This window comes from Canis aureus, chromosome 10 (assembly GCF_053574225.1).
Source record: "Canis aureus isolate CA01 chromosome 10, VMU_Caureus_v.1.0, whole genome shotgun sequence".
NCBI classification, from domain to species: domain Eukaryota; kingdom Metazoa; phylum Chordata; class Mammalia; order Carnivora; family Canidae; genus Canis; species Canis aureus.
This window is the reverse complement of record NC_135620.1, coordinates 69,135,015-69,156,539: the sequence shown is the minus strand read 5'-3', so window position 1 is coordinate 69,156,539 and position 21,525 is coordinate 69,135,015. Positions and strand designations below refer to the sequence as shown.

The 21,525-nt window shown below is 41.1% G+C and overlaps 1 protein-coding gene across 5 annotated transcripts in view; it reads right to left on the bottom strand.

Moving 5' to 3' along the window:
* The window catches only part of SNX30 (sorting nexin family member 30), a 108,709-nt gene that overhangs the window by 31,853 nt on the left and 55,331 nt on the right, over nucleotides 1–21,525 (bottom strand). For all 5 annotated transcript variants that reach the window (XM_077912940.1, XM_077912935.1, XM_077912936.1 and 2 more), the window contains exons 3-6: nucleotides 17,535–17,645; nucleotides 6,378–6,536; nucleotides 1,653–1,848; nucleotides 12–211 (exon numbers count right to left, since the gene is read on the bottom strand). In XM_077912940.1, the coding sequence (XP_077769066.1) occupies nucleotides 12–211; nucleotides 1,653–1,848; nucleotides 6,378–6,536; nucleotides 17,535–17,645 (666 nt within the window). The remainder of the gene's footprint in view (nucleotides 1–11; nucleotides 212–1,652; nucleotides 1,849–6,377; nucleotides 6,537–17,534; nucleotides 17,646–21,525) is intronic.

Sequence of the window (21,525 nt, the reverse complement as noted above, 5' to 3'; positions counted from 1 at the left end):
AGCCAGCTCACCTTCATAGAGTCGGAGTATAAAATATATTCCCTGAGCACAGGTAGGAAGTCTTCCGTCATGTCATCTGTTAGCTCCTCCAAGGCTGTTGAGCAGTTGCCAATGCAAGCAGACACGCCCTCCAGGGGCTCTGAGAGCTCCCCCTCCAACGCGCTCCACGTGGAGTACACAGGCCCATACTCTCTCAGCTCCACGAGGTACTCTAAAGGGAGAAGGCAACTAATTAAGACTTGGTGGATAATTAAGAACACCAACAGTATTACAGACTCAGTAACAACTGCAGCCAAGAGCTCTCTGCAGTAAGATGTGTTTCCTTGGCCATTCACCCACCAAGGCATGCTCTCTTTTAAACACAACATTGTGTATGATTTTTTTTAAAGCTCTATAAACCCATTTTATAGCTGACATCATAACGTCACCAGACTTCACCCCATAATGGGGATGCCATGCTTCTGGATGATGGGGACCGCCATGCCTCTGGGGGAAGTGGGCGGAGCTACATCCACCAAATATCTTCAGAAATAACCCCTCGCCTACTCATACAGTGAAGCAGTATTTATGCTGAGTGAAATAAGTCAGTCGGAGAAGGACAATCATCATATGGTTTCACTCATACAGGGAATGTAAGAAATAGTAGAAGGGACTATAAGGGAAAGGAGGGGAACTGAGTGGGAAAAATTAGAAGGAGACAAACCATGAGAGACTCCTAACTCTGGGGAACAAAGGGTTGTGGAAGGGGAGGTGGGTGGGGGGATGGGGTAGCTGGGTGACGGGCACTGAGGGGGGCACTTGATGGGATGAGCACTGCGTGTTATACTATAGGTTGGCAAATCGAACTTAAGTAAAAACAAATGGGGAAAAAAGGCAGTATTTTAGCAGCAGCGGGGGGTAGAGTTTCACATAGGTTTAGGGGGATCTTTTTAAGGGAAAGAAAAAATTCAGTTGCAATGGAAAAATAACAGGATTTTAGGAAATATTTTGATATGGATATGGTCTTACGTGGGCAGAATCACTCCCATTCTGAGGTCACCCCCAGCACCTTGGTGTCATCCGAATTTATTCCACATGTTCCTTAGATGTGGATGGTACTGAAAGCTATCTCTAGCACCTGCAGGCCCCATATAATACCATCAGTGGGTAGAGGAGAATGAAAGCACAGGGAACAAGGGCAAGTGTTGATTTATTTCCCTTTGAAAGAAAATCTAGCCCATCATTTGTCACCAGGATTCTTGCTATTACAATAAAATGTTGCCATTTTACCAAAATTTGCTTTTTTAAATTATCATTCCTATGAATGAAGGGAAGTTGAATCAGTGTCTTCACTTTTAAAGCTAACGTTGAGAGAGAGAGAGACAGAGAGAGACAGAGAGAGAGAGAAGTGGCAAAGCATCGGGGGTGAGAAGTGGCTGTTTTTCTGGGGGAAGCAAACAGAAGGGCCAAGGAGCAGGGCAAAAGAAGGAGCACAAAATTATACTTTGGTCACAATGACCTCCTCCCCTCCTTGTATTTATTTATTAGTGTTTTAAGTGTGGTTTCATTCTGTCATGCCCGTATTTCTGCAGTTTGGTTCTCCTGAGCACACACGAATGTCATTTCTGCACACTGCTCCCTGGGCAAGATCAAGATCTTGACAAAGGGCTCACCTATTTCTTCTTTGATGATCCGCTGGGCTATTCGATCAATGGTTCCCAGCTTGAGTGCAAACGTATCTAAGTAGTCACCTATGGCTGCAAACTCAAGAGGTCGACTCCTCAGCTTGTAGCCTCCGGTGACATGCTTGACGGACTCGCCCACTCTGGTCAGCAGCGCCATCCCTTGCTTCTTGTAGGCGTTCAGGTCCTAAAGGGTGACACATGAACAAGCAAACTCAAGGGGTCACTCGCTCCCACAGCCAGGACTCGGTAAGCCAACTCCTTCAGGTGGTTTCCTCTTGCAAGTAGAAGACTCCAAAAACCAGCTGCTGAGTTAGAGGACTGACCACCTACACAACAGTCCCCTCCCCTCGCCATCAGAAACATCTAACACACCCACCTGTGTGTTTATGGCCCAGACCCCTTTCACCAGAGCTGGACTCCTACCTTTCTAATCAAGTTCACTCACCTGAGCACCCTCTCCTTCAAACCCAACACTATTTCTAACATGATTTCTTGATGTCTCTGAGAAAAAAAAAAAAAGTCCCTTTCTCTCATACAAAATACCCTAAGTTATCTTTAGGAGCAAAATTCTAGAGTTGAAATTCATTCCATTCATTTATTTATATCCCAACCAAAGCCATATAAAGAAAGGAGGGAGAAGAGGGTGGGAAGCAGGAAACAGTGACAGAAAAAGCAGTGCAAGAAAACCCAAGCCAACGATGTGGTAAACAACAAAACACTTCATCCTGAATTTCTTGGTCAGGGCATACATGGGAAATATTTTGAGCTACAGAATCCATTATACCTAAATTTAAAATGCATATTAGTCTGCCAGTCAAATAAACTTCTTGTCATTAAACTCTAAGAGGAATCTACAGCATCTTCAGGTTGTCTTATATCACCTACTTGAATGGTGCCTTCAAAAGTGGTTCTACAGAAGATCGGGTGTCTGCTCCTTCTATCCACCCTCAATACAAACAGAATACTAACTCCTGGTCCTAGTAGTGCATGTCTACAGAGACATAAGGGTACACGGCACAAGGCCACTGCCTCCTGGTCACCTTGTCTGATTTAGGGATGGAGCAGAGAACAGGACCCATACCTAACACGGAGGTCGACAGCCCCCTCCCATTTGACAACCACAATCACAGGCTCCGTTCTCCACAGTGTCTGAAGTGTAGACTGTTCCTGATTTCACTTTTTTCTTGTTTCTGCATCCAAGGCCTCCACTTTGGCTCTCTCTTTTTTTAAAAAAAGATTTTATTTATTTACTCATGAGAGAGAGAGAAACAGAGAGCGAGAGAGAGGCAGAGACACAGGCAGAGAGAGAGAAGCAGACTCCACGTGGGGAGCCACGATGCAGGGCTCTATCCCAGGACCCCAGGATCACGACCTGAGCTGAAGGCAGATGCTCAACCCCTGAGCCACCCACACGTCCCTTCACTTTGGCTCTTGGTTCCACTCTTTCCTGGCTACACCTCGCTTCCAAGCAAGGCCCCAGCCCCATTAACCATTCCCTCTCCTGTCTGTATCTTCAACTTCTAATCCTTCAGTGTGTAATGCTCGCCCATCTCCAAAAGAGCAGCAATTTCCTCCAGCTCTGCTCCTCTGTTTCTCTACTTCCTTTCAAAATCAGACTACCTGAGAGAATGTTCTGAAGATTCCATCTTCCCCTCTAGCCTCATATACCCTAGATAAAAAACATCCCGGCAGACACCTGGCTTTCACAGGATGGTAACTGGAGCCTTGCCATTCTTGGCATTGCTTCCACAGACATTTTTTGGAGTAGGGCTAGATCCAAATGGGCTCGTTGGACTGCAGGGAATCTATTTCAAGTAGAGGCTCAGAAGACAACCCCCAGTTAACCAAGTCAATGTACCGAATGAGGTTATTTAGTAGTGCTTATCTGACTGCTGCACTGCGTTGCGCCAAAGCTAAAAATATTGATCTGAACACAGGTGATACTGAGCATCCCCCCACCTCTCCCAGCATTACTGGCTTCTTCTTAAAGACACTTCTGGTTGGTGATAAGATCAGACTATCACGAGAAAGAGGAATGCTTCTGCCTTCACTGTGATAGAACACATAAAGGGCTCACTTAAGAACAAAACCAAATTACTCAAGGTGTGTTAAAAGAGGGGGAATGAGGTGGAGGGAGATAGGGAGTTCTTGTGGTATCACACAGCACACGAGATGAAAAAGTTCGGGAGATTAGTTGTGAATATACTTGATGCTACTGAAATGTACGTTTTAAAATGGTTAAGATGATAAATTTTCTGTGTATTTTGCCATAATCTAAAGAAAAAGAGAAAAACAGGGTCATTTAGCACATTTAGTTCCGCAAGGAAAAGTGAAGTAGGGCTAGAATTTATTCTGTTTTAGAGTCAACACCCCAGCACTCACTCACGTGAAGTTGGATTGTGGTTAGGACACTGAAGGACTTTTTTTTTTTTTAATTGTTTATCTGGTCCACATATAAATATCCGCCCCCACGCACACACTTCCTTTTTAATGTCTCCATAGATTCCTTTTGTTTCCCTTGCCTTCATAGATGTATCTTGCAAGAAGTTGCTGTGGCCAATCTCCATAGATTCTTTATGACCAAGGGCTCACATGTTCTCTCCCTGTGTCTCTCTGCTCAGTGAGGAGGACCCAGATGGAGCCACACCAGGACAACAACCAGAAAAGTGTGTGAGGCAGTGAGTTGCACAGCTGGAGAATCGGACAGATTTCACTCTGCTTAAGAACTGTATCTGAGGATCTGTTCCCCAGCAAATACTTATTTTGAAACAGAATAGGAGTCTGATGTGTGGGAGGATGGGCCACTGGGAAAAAAAGAAGATGAATGGGAATGTCCTCAAAGGGGCTAAAAAACATGCCAATGGTGGTTAAAAAAAAATACTAAAGGACTTTGCCATGAGATTTCCATTGTGTAGAGAATGGCACCTTTCTAAAATCTTTAACGTCAATTGATGTTATCTGAAATATTTTTCAATTATGCCATTTTGAAAAAGGAAACTGGGAAGTCCCTGAGCCTTACCACCCTTGCCAACATAGAACCAACCACCTGTGGCCTGAGTATGGAAATGTGATTCACAAAGGTAAACAGACATGGCTACAAGGAACTGGCATGAGAGTCTGAGATCCCATTTCTGCATTTAGGAGAGAGTGCCTCAGACTTCCTGCCAGTTCTGCCAAAAGGGAAGTGCACGCAGAAGCCACTGAATGACCAGCCTGGGTGTGAGCACACAGAATCTGGCAAGTGTGTGGGGCCCAAATATTTCCCTAGCAAATGCTTGGAAAATGCCCACCCAATAGGAATGTGGCTGTGGGCAAGTAACACTGAACTAGTCATGGTCAGGCAGTCTGATACAGAGGGGGATGTGTGGCCTCCAGAGCCAGAGACCCAAGCTCAAATCTTAGTGATGCTACTTGAACACATACCAACTCCTTGAACTTCAGTTTCCTCATCTGTAAAATGAGGTTATGAGTAATCCCTCACAGGGCTCTTGCGAAGAGCATCCTTACCAAACACTCACCAGATGTTCCTCTGCTCTGGGCCCATTGTAGGTCAAAATGGCCTCACCTAGTAATAATATGCTATGTCTTCACATTCTACTCCCAGTTCCAGGAAGTAAAAGAACTTGGTGAATGTAGACATAGGTACATTAGTTGCAAGGTACATAGCTGCAAGGGGGTGTTTCTCCTGAATTCTAACATGGAAATCATGCTGATGCAAATGGACACCAAAAAAAATAGAGCAATTTGATGACATCTACTATATCAGGCCATTCATGAAGGTAGTTCGTGAGAGATCAAAGCAGCTTTTTTTTTTTTTAAAGATTTTATTTATTTCTTCATGAGAGACACAGAGAGAGGGAGAGAGAGAGAGAGAGAGAGAGAGAGAGAGAGAGAGGCAGAGACACAGGCAGAGGGAGAAGCAGGCTCCATACAGGGAGACCAATGTGGAACTCGATCCCGGGTTTCCAGGATCATACCCTGGGCTGAAGGCAGTGCTAAACTGCTGAGCCACCCGGACTGCCCCAAAGCAGCTTTTAAGAAAGAGCCCAAAGGGGACACCTGGGTGGCTCAGGGGTTGAGTGTCTGCTTTCTGCTCAGGGTGTGATCCGGGGTCCTGGGATCGAGTCCCACATTGGGCTCCCCATGGGGAGCTTGCTTCTCCCTCTTCCTATATCTCTGCCTCTCTTTCTGTTTCTCTCATGAATAAATAGATATTTTTTTAAAAATGAAAGAAAGAGGGACAGCCTGGGTGGCTCAGCGGTTTAGTGCCACTTTCAGCCCAGGGTGTGATCCTGGAGTCCCAGGATCAAGTCCCACATTGAGCTCCCTGCATAGAGCCTGCTTCTCCCTCTGCCTGTGTCTCTGCCTCTCTCTCTCTCTCTCTCTCTCTCTCTCTCTCTGGGTCTCTCATGAATAAAAAATTAAAAATCTTTAAAAAAAAGAAAGAAGAGAAGAGAAAAAAAGAAAAGAAAGAAAAAAGAAAAGAAAAGGAAAGGAAAGGAAAGGAAAGGAAAGGAAAGGAAAGGAAAGGAAAGGAAAGGAAAGGAAAGGAAAGGAAAGGAAAGGAAAGGAAAGGAAAGGAAAGGAAAGGAAAGGAAAGAAAAGAAAAGAAAAGAAAAGAAAAGAAAAGAAAAGAAAAGAAAAAAAAGAAAAGAGCGAGCCAGCCCAAAGAATGCTAATTTGGGGGAGGGAGAAGAAAAATTCTGTTCTTACCTTAGCAGTAAGGAAAACATTAAAGTGTTCATTGAAAGAGAGCACAGGATGATCTGTAATTCTTTTTAGGAATTTATCCAAAGCTTTTCTTCTGGTCTCCACAAACTCTTCTGAAAACCGATCTACAACACCTTTCACCACAAACTTCTCAGGAAGCGGCTATGAAGACAGGAAGAAAAAATACTCAGAGTAATTGATAAGATAGTGGAAAGAAAAACCACAGATTAGCAAATAATTCCTATGACTCACGTGCCCAAGAACATACTCCTTGCTCGGTTGTGTCTTTACGTAGTCATCAGTATATGCCTTTCAGAAACATATAGATGGATTTACTCCATTTAAATCTGTCTATATGTTTCTTAGTTTTATAATGCAAGAAATAAAATGCTAGAGACTAGCCCCTGGATACAGAAAATAATCAGTCAATATTTATCTAGTAAATCCAACATTGATCCCTTTGGCAGCACATATACTAAAACTGGAACAACAGCATGACCCCTGCATAAAATGATGGTCAATCCAATAGTATATCCAATAGTATAGCTATCTGTACATTGCTTAATGCATAGGTGGTATATCGAGGAAGTCAGGACCAGAAAGACAGTCTAAGGATAGAAGGCAGACAACATCGACCAACAAAAATTTATTTATTCACATTCTACCCCTGGTTCCAGGAGTAAAAGGACCTGGTGAATGTAGACAAAAATACATAGGCAAATCCATGTATCTAAAAAAAAAACCTTTCCAAGCCAACCTTTTGTGTAGGTTTACACTCAAAAGTTCTTTAAAAATGTAATTTCCTTTGCTCCTCTTACTCAAACAAATTTCTCTGTAATATTTGCTTCAAGCCAATATTGTGGGCAATTTAAAACTACCTGGCTGCTAAGGGATCTTTGAGCTTTGATCTATTTCTGTAGTAGCTTGATTAAATGCTTGATTAAAAGGCCTTCCTTGTAACTACCACCACACACAGAGAGAGTATCTGCTATAGAGCATAATTTGAAATGTTTGAGTCATGAAATATTAAAAGAACATTTACATTAAAAATTGGGCAAATGACTGGTAGATGTTTTTCTAAAGAAGATCTACAAGTGGCCAACAAGCATGTGAAAGGAAATACAAATCAAAACCACATGAGATACCACTTCGTGCCCAAGAGGATGGTCATAATAAGGGAGGAAGGAAAAAAAAAAAAAAAAGGAAAACAAAGAAAAGAACAAGTAGTGGTGATGATGTGAAAAAAACGGAATAAACATTTAAGTCCACAACTTCCTTCGGCCCCATACTCGGGTAATAATGAGGTTTATTTCCTTTAAATTTTAAACCCTCAAGAGCATGCATGCACACACAAAAACAGACACAAGGACTTCGCCAACCCCAAAAAGTGGAATCCTAAGGTGTCTCGAGTGGGGAAATCAAGAAGCAATCCCAACTTTGAGCCCTTTCAAAGACTTGAAAAGTGGCAATATCAACAGCCCTGGAATGAAGCACTTGGAAGAGCTTTGGAAAGTCGGTATATTTTCCATCTCCAGAATAGAGACCATGGCTCCATGCCTCCAGGGTTTATCTTCCACTTCTTCCAAGCTGTCTACTTTGGTCAAGTTCTAAAATCTCCTGGTGCCACAGTTCCTTCATGTGTAAAAAAAAATAGGTAACAATAGTGCCAGCCCCATAGGGTTGTTACGAGGATTAAATTAGCTACTAGGCTGAATGTGCTTCACACGATTCCTGCCACTGAGTAAGAACCAACAAAAGTCTGGGGGGTTCTTTGTTGTAGAAGGGGCAGCAGCTTCAGGGAAAGCCACGTTTGGTTAAATGTTGAAATGGTGGTAGTGTGCAGAGAAGAGGCGAAGAGCTAATGGGTTTTTGTTTTGTTTTCACCAGATCAGGAATTCTAGAGGGCATGGTGGAAAGGCTTGGAAATGCAGAATGAGAGGGGAGCAGAGTCAGGAATAAAATTACAGAGGCACATGGAGATAAAACGTCCAACTTAGACGCCCAATGGAGCTTATGTCAAGGTGGAATATTGGAAATGCAGGACTGGGTCAGATGCATAGGGCCATCCAGGCCAATGTTCCAGCCCAGTCAAAAGAACCAGGGAATCTATCTTAATAGGGTATGGTTGTTCTTTGGGATAACTTCTTTATTCCGATCAGTTCTTTTCCTGTTCCCTTAGGCAGCCATTCTTCTATAACCCTACACGCAAACCCCCACCTTTCATGCCAAGCAGATTACCATCTCTCTGAAGTAGGAACCAGGTGTTAGGGAATCACATTAGTATTTCCTAACCATTCTGCTCCCTCCACAGAAATCCATCTCCCTTCCACTTCTCAGGCTCCTGTGGGCAACTACCTCCCCAACATACCAGAAAGCTGACTATCCTGTGTCTTTGACCCCTGAGTTCACTATCATGCATGTTTTGCCATCAACGATACCTTCTCTTCTCTGTACCTTCCAATATTTCCTCCTCACCTGGTTCTCTGTTCCTGAGTCTGCAAAAATATGGTTGGTTCTCTTTCTACCCTAAAATAATAAACCCAACTGTCCCTTGATCTTATATCTTCTCCACTCTCCTCTGGGGCTCATTCAATCTTTTTGAAAGAATCATTGATCTTAACTTCCATTCCTTCCACTGACTTCTCAACCCCCAACCTTCCTCCACCCCAAAATAAAGTTGTCTTCAGTTCTGCCTTCAGTGCTTCATTTCTCCACCTTATCCATGCCCAGTACAGACCACTCTTTTAAGGATGATCGATGACTTCCTAATGACCAGATCCAGTGGATATTTTCTTGTTCTTATTTCACGAGTCCTGGTGAGCATGCTCTGGTTTGCTTATGCTGAATAGGTCTTGGGAGGAAAGCCTAATGAGCAAATAAGTGACTAGGTATGCCTCATTTAACATAACAGATAATCTCCTGCAATAGTTATGCATTCTTCAGGTTTAGTACATTGAACTTTACGTTTAATGAATCAGGGAAGCTTGCTATTTAAAGGAACCCTGGAGTGAATCTTTCTGCAAACAGAATTTCCTTCTAAGCATTATTATTCCCAAATGTACATGGCTTCGGAAATTTGTTTCTTCCTATTCCAAGCCTTAAAGGGGACACACCTACTGCCAGCTCCACCTTTATAATTGCCTTCTGGTTTCTTTATGCAGAGGAATCTGGGTTGCTGATAAAATCAAGTGCCTCTTTGGACTGTAACTGAGCTATTGCAAGTGAAGAGATCAACACAGCTCCAAGCACATGGTGGATGTCACATACGTGCCATTTTTATTACCTTGTAAACACGGAACAGAAGGCAACAGAGGAGTGGACCAAAGGCTAGAATTTCCATACATCGTTTAGGCCAAAATGTTTTTTAAAAACCCTCTGGAATAAATACCATTTCACAACCACTAGGACAGCTATAAAAGAAAAAAAAAAAAGGAAGCAAGTATTTGGAGAAATTGGAACCCTTATACACGGCTGCTGAGAATGTAAAATACATGGTGCGGCCTCTGTGGAAAACAGCTTGGCGGCTCCTCAAAAAATTAAATGTAAAATTAGAATGTGGTCCAGGATTTCATTCCTTGGGATGCAGCCCAAATAATTGAAAGCAAGTGTTCAAACAAAAACTTGTACAATCAATGCTCAAGTAGCATTATTTATAATAGTTGGGTTGGGGAAAAGGGGAATGAGAAGTGACTGCTTAATGGGTATGCGATTCTTCTGTGGAGAATGAAAATATTCTGGAATTACATAGTTGTGGTGATTGTAAAACACTGTGAATCCACTAAAAGCCACTGAGCTGTACACTTCTTAAAATGATGAATTTTTGTGTTATACAAATTTTACATCAATTAAAAAAAAAAAGCTGTGGTGATGGAAGCAAATGCCATAGAGGAGAGGAGACGCTGTGTTGCTGGCTTTGAAGATGGCAAAGGGGCCATGAGCCAAGGGATACGGGCAGCCTCTAGAAGCTGTAAAAGTCAAGGAACCAACTCCTCCCTGCAGCTTCTATAAGGAATGCAGCCCTGCCACCTTGATATTAATCCACTGATACCAATTCTGGACTTTTCACCTCCAGAACTATAAGGTAAAAGTGTGTTGTTTAAATCACTTTCTAAAAAACAAACAAAAAAACATTCACCTGGCACGGGGGTGAGGGAATGATAAGGATAGAGATGAAATAAGACAGGCCACTGGGGATAAGTGTTGAAACTGGGAGGTGAGTACATGAGGGTTCATTGCACTGAATCACTCTACTTTAGTATATTTGACATTTTCCATGATGAAAACGTTTTTTAAAAACCATACATGCATGTATATGTCGGAACCTACAAAAAAATCCTATTTGCAAAGCATTACAATAACCCATGAAATATTTTAAGGTTTAACCTTATAAAACATTTACTTTTGCATAGCACTTGATACTTTGGTACATACTTTTCATATGTATTCCATTTCACAATTGTTTCTAAGAAAATATCTTATAATCTGTGGAACAAAAGCATACTTCCTGCAGGTTGTCATACAAAGCTATTATTCCAGAGTGCAAAATCTGCACAAAGATTCCAATTGCTCAATCTTGGAATGATCCAACTTCCTCTTGTCCGTATTTAAATTGCTTCAATAAATATTAACCACAAATTACAATTAAACAAATATCCAGCAACACACCCACTACATGACAGAAAACTATTTTTCCTCTCCTTATCAAACAAACAGAAAATGTTGCTCCTACAGAAAAATAACTAAAGAGCATTAAGATTAAAAACCCTCTCTCCGGGGGATCCCTGGGTGGCGCAGCGGTTTGGCGCCTGCCTTTGGCCCAGGGCGCGATCCTGGAGTCCTGGGATCGAGTCCCGCATTGGGCTCCTGGCATGGAGCCTGCTTCTCCCTCCTCCTGTGTCTCTACCTCTGTGTGTGTGTGTGTGTGTGTGTGTCTATCATAAATAAATAAATAAATCTAAAAAAAAAAAAACCCTCTCTCCATAAAACCACCATCAAGCCTGGTTTAATTCAAAGTACTTTGAAAGTTCAACCAATGTTCAACCACTTATTAATTTACCTATGAGGTAAACTTTTTTTTTAACAATACAAAAAAAAAAAAAGAAGAGGAACCAACTAGAAAGTGAAGTTAGATTTTTTTTTACTGATTATTTTATATTAGTAAAAACAGCTGTTGCATTACAACTTTCTTATTAATTCCTATGAGTTTACCACTATCCAAAACAAACTGGGTATATAACAATACAAATGCATCCTTCCAACAAAGCTTCCTTCACAAAAATTGAAGCAAACTGTAATTTTCCAAGTGTAATCAAATACTACAAGAATTTAATAAATGTATTTACTTTATCTCTGAAATCTATCTGTGCCCATCAAATCATGAAATATATATATTTTGTAAGTAGGCATGCCCCAGTAAAAGAAGTCATTTTAAAACTGACCTCTGGGCAAAAAAATAAAAAACAAGAACCATGTCATAATGAAGACTTTCTTGTGGCTCCAACTATTAGATGATAAAGTGAGTTGTCACTATGAGATGACAAATAAACACATCCAGCACACTTCTCATTGTAAGATGGCATTTTAAGAATATACGAGTAGTTCTGCTTTTCAAATTACAGAGTACTAGAGCAATATAAAAAGAAAAATATATATGCTGAGCATCAGGGAATATCAAAGTACTATTAACAGGCCAAAATCTGTTAAAGACCCTACGACCCAGCAATTGCACTGTTGGGGATTTACCCCAAAGATACAAATGCAATGAAACGCTGGGACACCTGCACCCCGATGTTTCTAGCAGCAATGGCCACGATAGCCAAACTGTGGAAGGAGCCTCGGTGTCCAACGAAAGATGAATGGATAAAGAAGATGTGGTTTATGTATACAATGGAATATTACTCAGCTATTAGAAATGACAAATACCCACCATTTGCTTCAACGTGGATGGAACTGGAGGGTATTATGCTGAGTGAAGTAAGTCAGTCGGAGAAGGACAAACATTATATGTTCTCATTCATTTGGGGAATATAAATAATAGTGAAAGGGAAAATAAGGGAAGGGAGAAGAAATGTGTGGGAAATATCAGAAAGGGAGACAGAACATAAAGACTGCTAACTCTGGGAAACGAACTAGGGGTGGTAGAAGGGGAGGAGGGCGGGGGGTGGGAGTGAATGGGTGACGGGCACTGGGTGTTATTCTGTATGTTAGTAAATTGAACACCAATAAAAAAAAAAAAAAAAAAAAAAAAAAAAAAAAAAAAAAAAGACAAAATCTGTTAAAGACACAAAGCAGAAAAGACTGAACTGAGAGTAAAGCCAAGCCATATTGACCATCTTGTGATTCTATCCAGGCAAAGGAAAGGTTGGCCTAGGAAGTAAAGGGCTGGGTTTCCCGAATACAGCCCCAGAAGCTGCCAAGTTCAGAGTCACAGGGACTGGAAACAGGCCCCAGGACAGCCAATGGGGAGAGGAAAATGAGAGAACCTTGGTCCCTTCCCGGAACCACAGGCTGGCTGGCTGTTCACCTACAATTTCACAGGGTTGCAAAGCAGCCCAGGTCAACGGAGCACTTAATCTCCACGTTCCTAACACAAGCAGCAGAATCTGAAAGCTCAGGAATGCTCACACATTTTTAACCACACCTGACTTAAGTTGGCAACGAACAAACAAAACAAAATAGGAACTCATTCTTCCAAACTTCCCAACAAATTCAGAAGACTCTAAAGTTCATTTTGAAAAATGAAACATGTGCCAACAGCTAGAGAAGCTGTGAAAACAGAGCATATTGACAGGTGGAGACAGAGATGGGAACCTGTGTGACCAGATGTTAAAATGTTCTGTAAAGTTACAGTAATTCAAATAGTGAAGGAGGGGCACCAGACCACAAAGAGTGATGAGCCAAAGGTTCGGAAGCAGTCCACAAATACTCAAGTCTAATGCATGATTTTTTCAGTCTGATGCACAAATGATGATTAAGATGATTGATGACTTTTAAGTGATTCTGGAACATCAACAGTTTACCACCTGAAAAAAGTATGGTCCTCCCATCTCACATCAAAACAAACGCTAGATTTAAATATGAAAGATAGAGACACCTGGGTGGCTCAGTGGTTGAACATCTGCCTTCGGCTCAGGTGGTGATCCCACGGTCCTGGGATGGAATCCCACATCAGTCTCCCCACAGAGAGCCTGCTTATCCCTCTGCCTGTGTTTCTGCCTCTCTGTGTCTCTCATGAATAAATAAATAAAATCTTAAATAAATTAATAAATATAAAAGATAGAAGTCAACTTCTTTTACAGATACGGAGTTTTACAAACAAAAAAACATAAACAAGAGAAAATAAAGAGGTAAGTCATAAAAGAATTGCCAATGTTCAATAAGGTCAGGGGAAGGTATTCAGCCTCACGGGTTAAGGAAAGGAAAATTCACTGTACAAATATGAACTCAAAATGGATGAAAGACCAGAATGTGTGGGCTAAAACCGTATAAGAATTTTAGAAGAGGGGCACCTAGCTGGCTCAGTAAGTGAAGCAAGCAACTCTTGATCTTGAGGTTGTGAGTTTAAGCCTCACATCAGGTGCAGAAATTATTTGAAAATAAAATCTTTTTTAAAAAAGTTTTTTTCAGAAGAAAACACAGGTGTAAATCTTCATGACAGGTGATGATTTCTTAGATAAGACATCCTTAAGAACAAGCAGTGAAAGAAAAAACAGTTTATGGACTTCATCAAAACTGAAAACCTTTGTACTTCCAAGAGCTGCCATCAAGAGAGACAACTCATTAACTAGGAGCGCATTTTTTGCAAGTCATATCTCTAACAAGGGATTTGCGTTTAGATTATATAAGGGACTAATAACAAAAAGGCAACCCAGGGGAAAGGATGTGAAGAGATATTTCTCCAAGGAAGATGACAGATGGCCAACAAGCACATAAAAAAAAATGTTCAATATCATTAGCTGTCAGGGAAATGCAAATCGCAACCACGATGAGATACCCACTCCACACCCACAAGGATGGTTATAATCAAAGAGGCGGATAATAACAGTGTTGATGAGGACGTGGAGAGACTGGAATCCTCACACACTGCTAATGAGAATGTAAAATGATGCAGCCACTTTGGAAAACAGCCTGGCACTTTCTCACAAGGTTAAATATACAGAGTGTGTGTGTATTCATACACATAAATCATATATATATGATTATAAATATATATATATATATATACATGATTATATATCATAAATATATCATAAATATATATATATATGATTTGTCAGTGATGCTCCTAGGTATACACCCAAGAAAAATGAGAACATAGGACCACACAAAAATTTGCACATGGATGTTTACAGTCACATTGCTCGTAACAGCCAATAGGTGAAAACAACTCAAATGTCCATTAAATGTGAGCAGATACACCTAAAGGTGGTACACCCATACGATGTAATATTACTTGACAAGAAAAAGAAATGAAAGTGCTGACACATGCTACAACACGGATTAACCCTGAAAACATTATGCCAAGCGAAAAAAATCCAGACACAAAAGACCAAATAGGCAAATTTTATAAAGACAGAAAGGTTAGTGGTTGCCAGGGGCTGGAAAAGATAGAAGGTTTGGAAGTGACAAACAGGGAGTGGGAGCTTTCTTTTGGGGATGAGAAAAGATTCTAAGATTGATTGTGCTGATGGCTGCACAACTCTATCTACTAAATAAAATATTTATATACTAAATATCCATACTGAATCATATATACTAATATACTAAATATTGATACTAAATTACTAAAAAACCCTTGACTTGTATATCTTAAATAGGTAAATGGTATGGTGAAAGAATCATATCTTTAATAAAGCTGTTTTTTAAATAAAGAAATGCAAATGTAAACAATAATTATGTTGCACGTCTACTAGATCTCCATCTGACAATAAACTTCCCAGGCAGGGGTCCCTTGTCCATCCTATAACCCCTGACCTCCCTGACAATATTCACCAGTCCTAATAAAAAGACTAACACAAAGTCAATGCTTAATAACAGAGAGACACTGCCCAGCCAAGCTGCCATAGAATAACTTCTGAAAGGGAAAAAAGAGTTTGTTTCCAGTATGACTTTCATGCTTGAGTTAGAGATGTTCTCCTATATTGTCTCTCTCCACCCCAGACATGTAGCAAGAATTTATCGAATAAAGTTACATCTCCACTTGCCTGTAGAGCACCTTTCTACTCACTGCTTCTACCCTAACCAGAGGAAACCATAGTTAGAGATACTCTGGGTCATTCCCCAATGTTCTGAAGACGTCCTATCCAGCCTCGTTCGGGTCTCGCCTCAGTGTCCATGCGTGAGTACAACCAGCAGGTGTCGCTGTCTAACCAAACTTCAAATATGCTAGCTGCCAGCAAGTGGAGCATAGCTCCCCCTTTATGCACAGTGTGGGCTAAAAGCATAAAGAACTTCCTTCCGAGCAGTACAACATGGAACAGGAGAGAAAAAAGAGTAATTGTAGAGTGGAAAAACCCGACCAGCACTATGTCAAATAAGGTGATCAAGGTTAACATCAACAGTGATAAATACTGTTGATAAGGAATGTCTTTCATATGATGTGATAAGAATGGCACCTTTCCTCCCAAAACATATTACCCCAGTTTAATCATGAGGAAAAACGTCAGAACTGAAAAAAAAAAAAAAAATCTCAACTGAGGGGTATAAAATGCCTGAACGAGTACTCCTCAGGACAGCCAACAGTCATCGAAAACAAGGAATCGCAATCAAGAAGAGCCTAAGGAGACATGGGTGGTGGCGTCCAGGATGGGACTCTGGAACAGAAAAAGGACCTTAGGCAAAACTGAGGAAATCTGAGTAAGGGACTTTCAGTCAATAATAATGAATCATTAAGTGTGACAAGTGGGCCACTCCCATGTAAAACGTTAGGCAAAACCAAGTGTGGGGTAGATGAGAATTCACTGCACTACCTTCACAGTAACTCTAGAAATCTAAAACTGTTCTCAAGTAAAAAGTCTATTTAAAAAATAATAATAATTCATTAGCTGCCAATTTCACCAAACTGGGATTCTAAACAGTTCCAACTGTTTAAAGATTAATTTCTTCCCCCAGGAAAGAGTGTAGTCCCAGGCAAGTCCCATCATTTCTGCCACAGCATATTCAGCTTCTTCTAACGAAGAGAAGCACTGGAAGATGTATTCTTAACATGAAGACTGGCAGTGCTAAGAAGTTATTCAACCAAGGTTTTTACTGAAAGATAAAGCCCTTCGAAAATGTTTTATGATCCAAACTACACCAATGCCCCCAAAGCTCAAAGAAACATCTGGGGTCTCAAATATTTATTATTTCCACCGGGGGGAAAAAAAAGTAGTCAGAAAAGCACTCAATATATACACTGGTTTAAGGAGTCTTTTAAATTTTATTTTTAAAACACACAGGAGCAATAGAGAAATATTATGCTGCTTCAATAAATGGAGGTAGGTGGCTTTTGGTTTTTTAAATGAAAAACGGGTTGAGGGGCACCTGGGTGGCTCAGTGGTTGAGCGTCTGCCTGGGGCTCAGGGCATTATCCGGGGGTCCTGTGATCAAGTCCCACATCGGGCTCCCTGTGAGGAGCCTGCTTCTCCCCCTGCCTGTGTCTCTACCTCTGTCTCTGTGTGTCTCATGAATAAATAAATAAAAATTTAAAAAAAAAAAGAAAAAGAAAAACTGGGATTGAGTGGCTCATGTGCTAGATTCCTGCTCCCCAAATTACTCATGTCTAAAGAAAGCCCACCCAGCTATAATCCAAGGTGTCGTTCTTCACCTGCTGGCAGCCACCCAAACCTCAAGAACAGTGTCTAGAAGGGTGAAACAGTCTTTAAAGAGGCAGCAAATAAGATTTAGGACTCTCCATACCTCATAAAAACGGTTATAATGAAAGTGAAAATCTACCCCACGTCACTCAAGAAACCAGCAGGATAACAGCAAACCAGAAACCCAAACCCCAAGGGTGAAATACATTGGACAGTACCCATGAGAATGTTTTACATCTGATGGGAAAATGTGGCATAAAACAATCGCAGAATTTGCCCCCAACGTAAGGGGTTAGAGCTGAGCAAACACCCCCAGGAAACACAATGCAGGATGGAGAGAAACAAGCTGTAAGGACTTAGTACCTACGGGAATGAGATGAGTGGGCTGGGACTCTTCCAGCTTGTTCCTCAGCCAGTCAAAATCCTGGTACCTCCGACGGACCGAATACTCCGGCAGGTCAAACTCCACCCGTGTACTCTGCAAAGGAGAAGAACAGAACAAAATACACGTGAGGGAACAGTAGCACATCTTGGCAGAAAGGAGGGGAAAAGCTCTCTTTGAGTAACCAAGCTGAGCACGAACACACTTTCCACGGAAGGACCAGCCAAAAGGTGACGAGTCCAGGCCCCCGGGACCCAGCTCTTTTGTCAAGGATCTAAAATGGAAATGTTGAGGTTTTGTTTGGTTTTGTTTTCTCTAGCCTTAGGAAATGGAACTCAACTGTCCCGCAGAATGTGTTTAGAAACATTTGATTCATTTCCTCCATGCTTAACTTGGAGGATTTCTTTTAGCAGAATAATTCCACAGAGGATATTGCTACTGATCCTTTAAAAGAAATTAAGTCTCCACCTCCTGCTACATATGCTGACAGGTTTTACCTAAGGCAGGTGAGAGACAAATGAAAAGACCTAATAGAGCACTTGCTCATTTAGGAGCTGGACTGGATGAAAACAGAAAAAGTTTTGCCTCATCTTCCATTTTCCTCCAGAAGCATAACCTTGGAACCAGACTGTATTTTCGGTGATTAAAAAAAAAAATCTAGAAGGAAATAACAAAATGTCATTGTACTGGAGAAAAACCTAAATCTCATCCCTTTTCTTTTCTCCCCCCCATTTTTCAGGCGTTTAATGTTTTACATCAGCCATCGCTTTTCTTGAAGTCTTCTGAAATGTGATTGCAGCACTTTGATATGAAAACCAGTACTAAACAAAAAATTAATTCATGGCAAAGCAAGATTTTTACACATTAATTTGCCCAAACTAAAACTGTGTCTCAGCTAACCCATTTTTTTTCCCTATAAGGGCACAGACTATATGAAAATTATAGCTCTTGGAAATGAAAGATCAAAATTTTAAAAATGGTCCAAGTTACATTTTATGAATTTACTCTTTCAGGCCAGAAGTCTGTTTTAATCCAAGACACCAAGAAAATCTTAAAAACATATGAACAAGAATCATCCAACAAAGAAAAAGCTGTGAACAGCTTTGGCATTGAGAATTACGATTTCATCCTCCCCAGAACCTGTGCTCACACACAGTCTAAGCAGAATTTTGAAGTCAAAGGACTTGGTCTTGGACTGAACCTCAATTAACTCTTTCTGCATCTCTTTTCCTTTTCAAAGTCCCATGCACAGCCTTTCCCTGTGATGGAGGGTAATCAGTGGGAAGAGGTGAGGAGATTCACTCAACCTAAGTATTTGTGGTTTATTAGAAGACTCCTAATAAACAAGACCCTATTAGAATTAGCATTATAGAATAGGGAGTGGGGGGGGGGGGAAGAATGCCTAAATTCAAAGAACAAATCACTGCTGATGAATTTTCATGCATAAGGGCGATGGAAATTCAAAGGGCAGGGAGCCTGACACTCCTCCAGAGGCTGGGCGAGGAGAAGCCTGTGCATGAGCAGTCCTAGCATCTGCTTTGTTTCTGCTGTAAACAATTTTAGTTTTGGCAGAATTGATTTTTTTTTTCCCCTTCTACATATTCAGGCTAGACATACTTATTTTAAAACTTCAGGAAAGGGGGACCTGGGGGGGCTCAGTCAGTTAAATGTCTGACTCTTGGTTTCAGCTCAGGTCATGATCTCAAGGTCATGCTCTCAGGGTCATGGGATCAAGCCCTGCATGGGGCTCCATGTGTAGTGCAGAGTCGGCTTGGGATTCTCCCTCTCCCCCTCCCTATTCCCCTCCCTCCCACCAGTGCATGCATGTGTGTGAGCGCTCTTTCTCTCTCTCAAATAAATAAATAAATAAATAAAATCTTTTTTTAAAACACAGCTTCAGGGGGTATGCCGGGTGGCTCAGCGGTTCAGGGTGTGATCCCGGGTCTGGGGATGGAGTCCCGCATTGGGCTCCCTGCATGGAGCCTGCTTCTCCCTCTGCCTGTGTCTCTGCCTCTCTCTCTCTCTATCTCAATCTCTCTGTGTGTGTCTCTCATGGATAAATAAATAAAATCTTTAAAAAAAATAAATTGAAAGCTTCAGGAAAAATAATGGATTAAAAAAAATAAAGATCAGTTCATAATACCTCTAAATAGAGAAAAACACTATTATGGTTTATATCTTTCTGTATTTTTTCTAGGCATATCCATTCATTCACTCATATTTTCCAAATCTCTAACAGCTCTTAAGTATCCTTCTGTCAGTTCAAATCTACATGATCATTTTTAACACATATATAGCACTCCACTAGACAGATATACCACAACAAAACCAAATCCTCACTTAAGTTGTTGCCGATCTTTCAATCAATAAACAATGCTGTAGTAAACATCATCGGGCATCTGTTTGTTAAGGCTTAAATTCCTTAAGATAGAATTACTGGATAGGAGAGAGTGTTTGTATATGTATTTTATAAAATGCCCAATCTTTCTTTTTTAATTTCAAATATTTATTTATTTGAGAGACAGCAGAGCAAGCAAGAAGAGAAGTAGGGAGGAGGGGCAAAGGGAGAGGGAGAAGCAGGCTCTCCACTGAACAGGGTGCCCAATGGGGGCTCGATTCCAAGACTCTGGGATCATGACCTGAGCCAAAGGCAGGTGCTTAATTGACTGAACCATTTAAGTGCCCTGCAAAATGCCCAATCTTTAAAATTTATTAGTGGCTTTCTTTTTTTCTGAGAGAGAAAGTACATGTACATGAGTGTGGATTGGGAGGAGGGTTGTAGGGGAGGGGACGAGGGAGAGAGAGAGAGAATCCCAAGAAAGCTCCATGCCCAGCATAGAACTCAACAGGTTGGGGCTCTAACCCATGACTCTGAGATCATAACCCTCGCTAAAATCAAAAGTTGGATGCTTGGGCAGCCCGGGTGGCTCAGCGGTTTAGCACCGCCTTCAGCCCAGGGCCTGACCCTAGGGTCCCGGGATCAGGTCCCACGTGGGGCTCCCTGTATGGAGCCTGCTTCTCCCTCTGCCTCTGTCTCTGCCTGCCTCTCTCTCATGAACAAATAAATAAAATATTTTTTTAAAAAAAAGCAAAAAAAGGTTGGATGTTTAACCGACTGAGCCACCCAGGTGTATTTTTAATTACATTAAAATTTAACTTAATTTGCTTCAAGAAATATAACAACTTATAGTCTTACCACATTTTCTCATCACCAGTGGTTATCTTTGATGGACTTATAACTGAAAAATAATATGTCATCTTTGTTTTGTTTCTTTAATGACTACTGGAGTTGAACATCCATTGAAATATTTGTTGGCTATAGATTTTTCTTTTGTGAGGGATCTCTTTTATAAATTGTCATTTCAATGTCTTTAAGTCTTTTTCATTTGTGGAATTCTTCATAGCCATTTATCATAATTTCCAAAGGATTTTTCTAATACAGAATTTCTTTTTTTTAAATATTTATTTATTTATTTATGATACACAGAGAGAGAGAGAGGCAGAGACACAGGCAGAGGGAGAAGCAGGCTCCATGCCGGGAGCCTGACATGGGACTCGATCCTGGGACTCCAGAATTGCGCCCCGGGCCAAAGGCAGGCACCAAACCGCTGAGCCACCCAGGGATCCCCCCTAATGCAGAATTTCTAATTCAGTCATTTTTTCCCTTTATGGTTGCTATTTTTTTAAAAAAATATCTTATTTATTTATTCATGAGACACAGAGAGAGGTAGAGACATAAGCAGAGGAAGAAATGGGCTCCCTGTGGGGAGCCCAATGCGGGACTCAATCCCAGGACCCTGGGATCACAACCTGAGCCAAAGGCAGACGCTCAACTGCTGAGCCACCCAGGCATCCCTCATTGCAAACTTTTTAAAAATTCACCTGTATTCTCTCTTTTATTTATCATTTGTTTGTTTCTGTCTTTAATTACTGCTATTCTACTTCTAGGGATCAGCCATTAGAAAATACTTTTTAA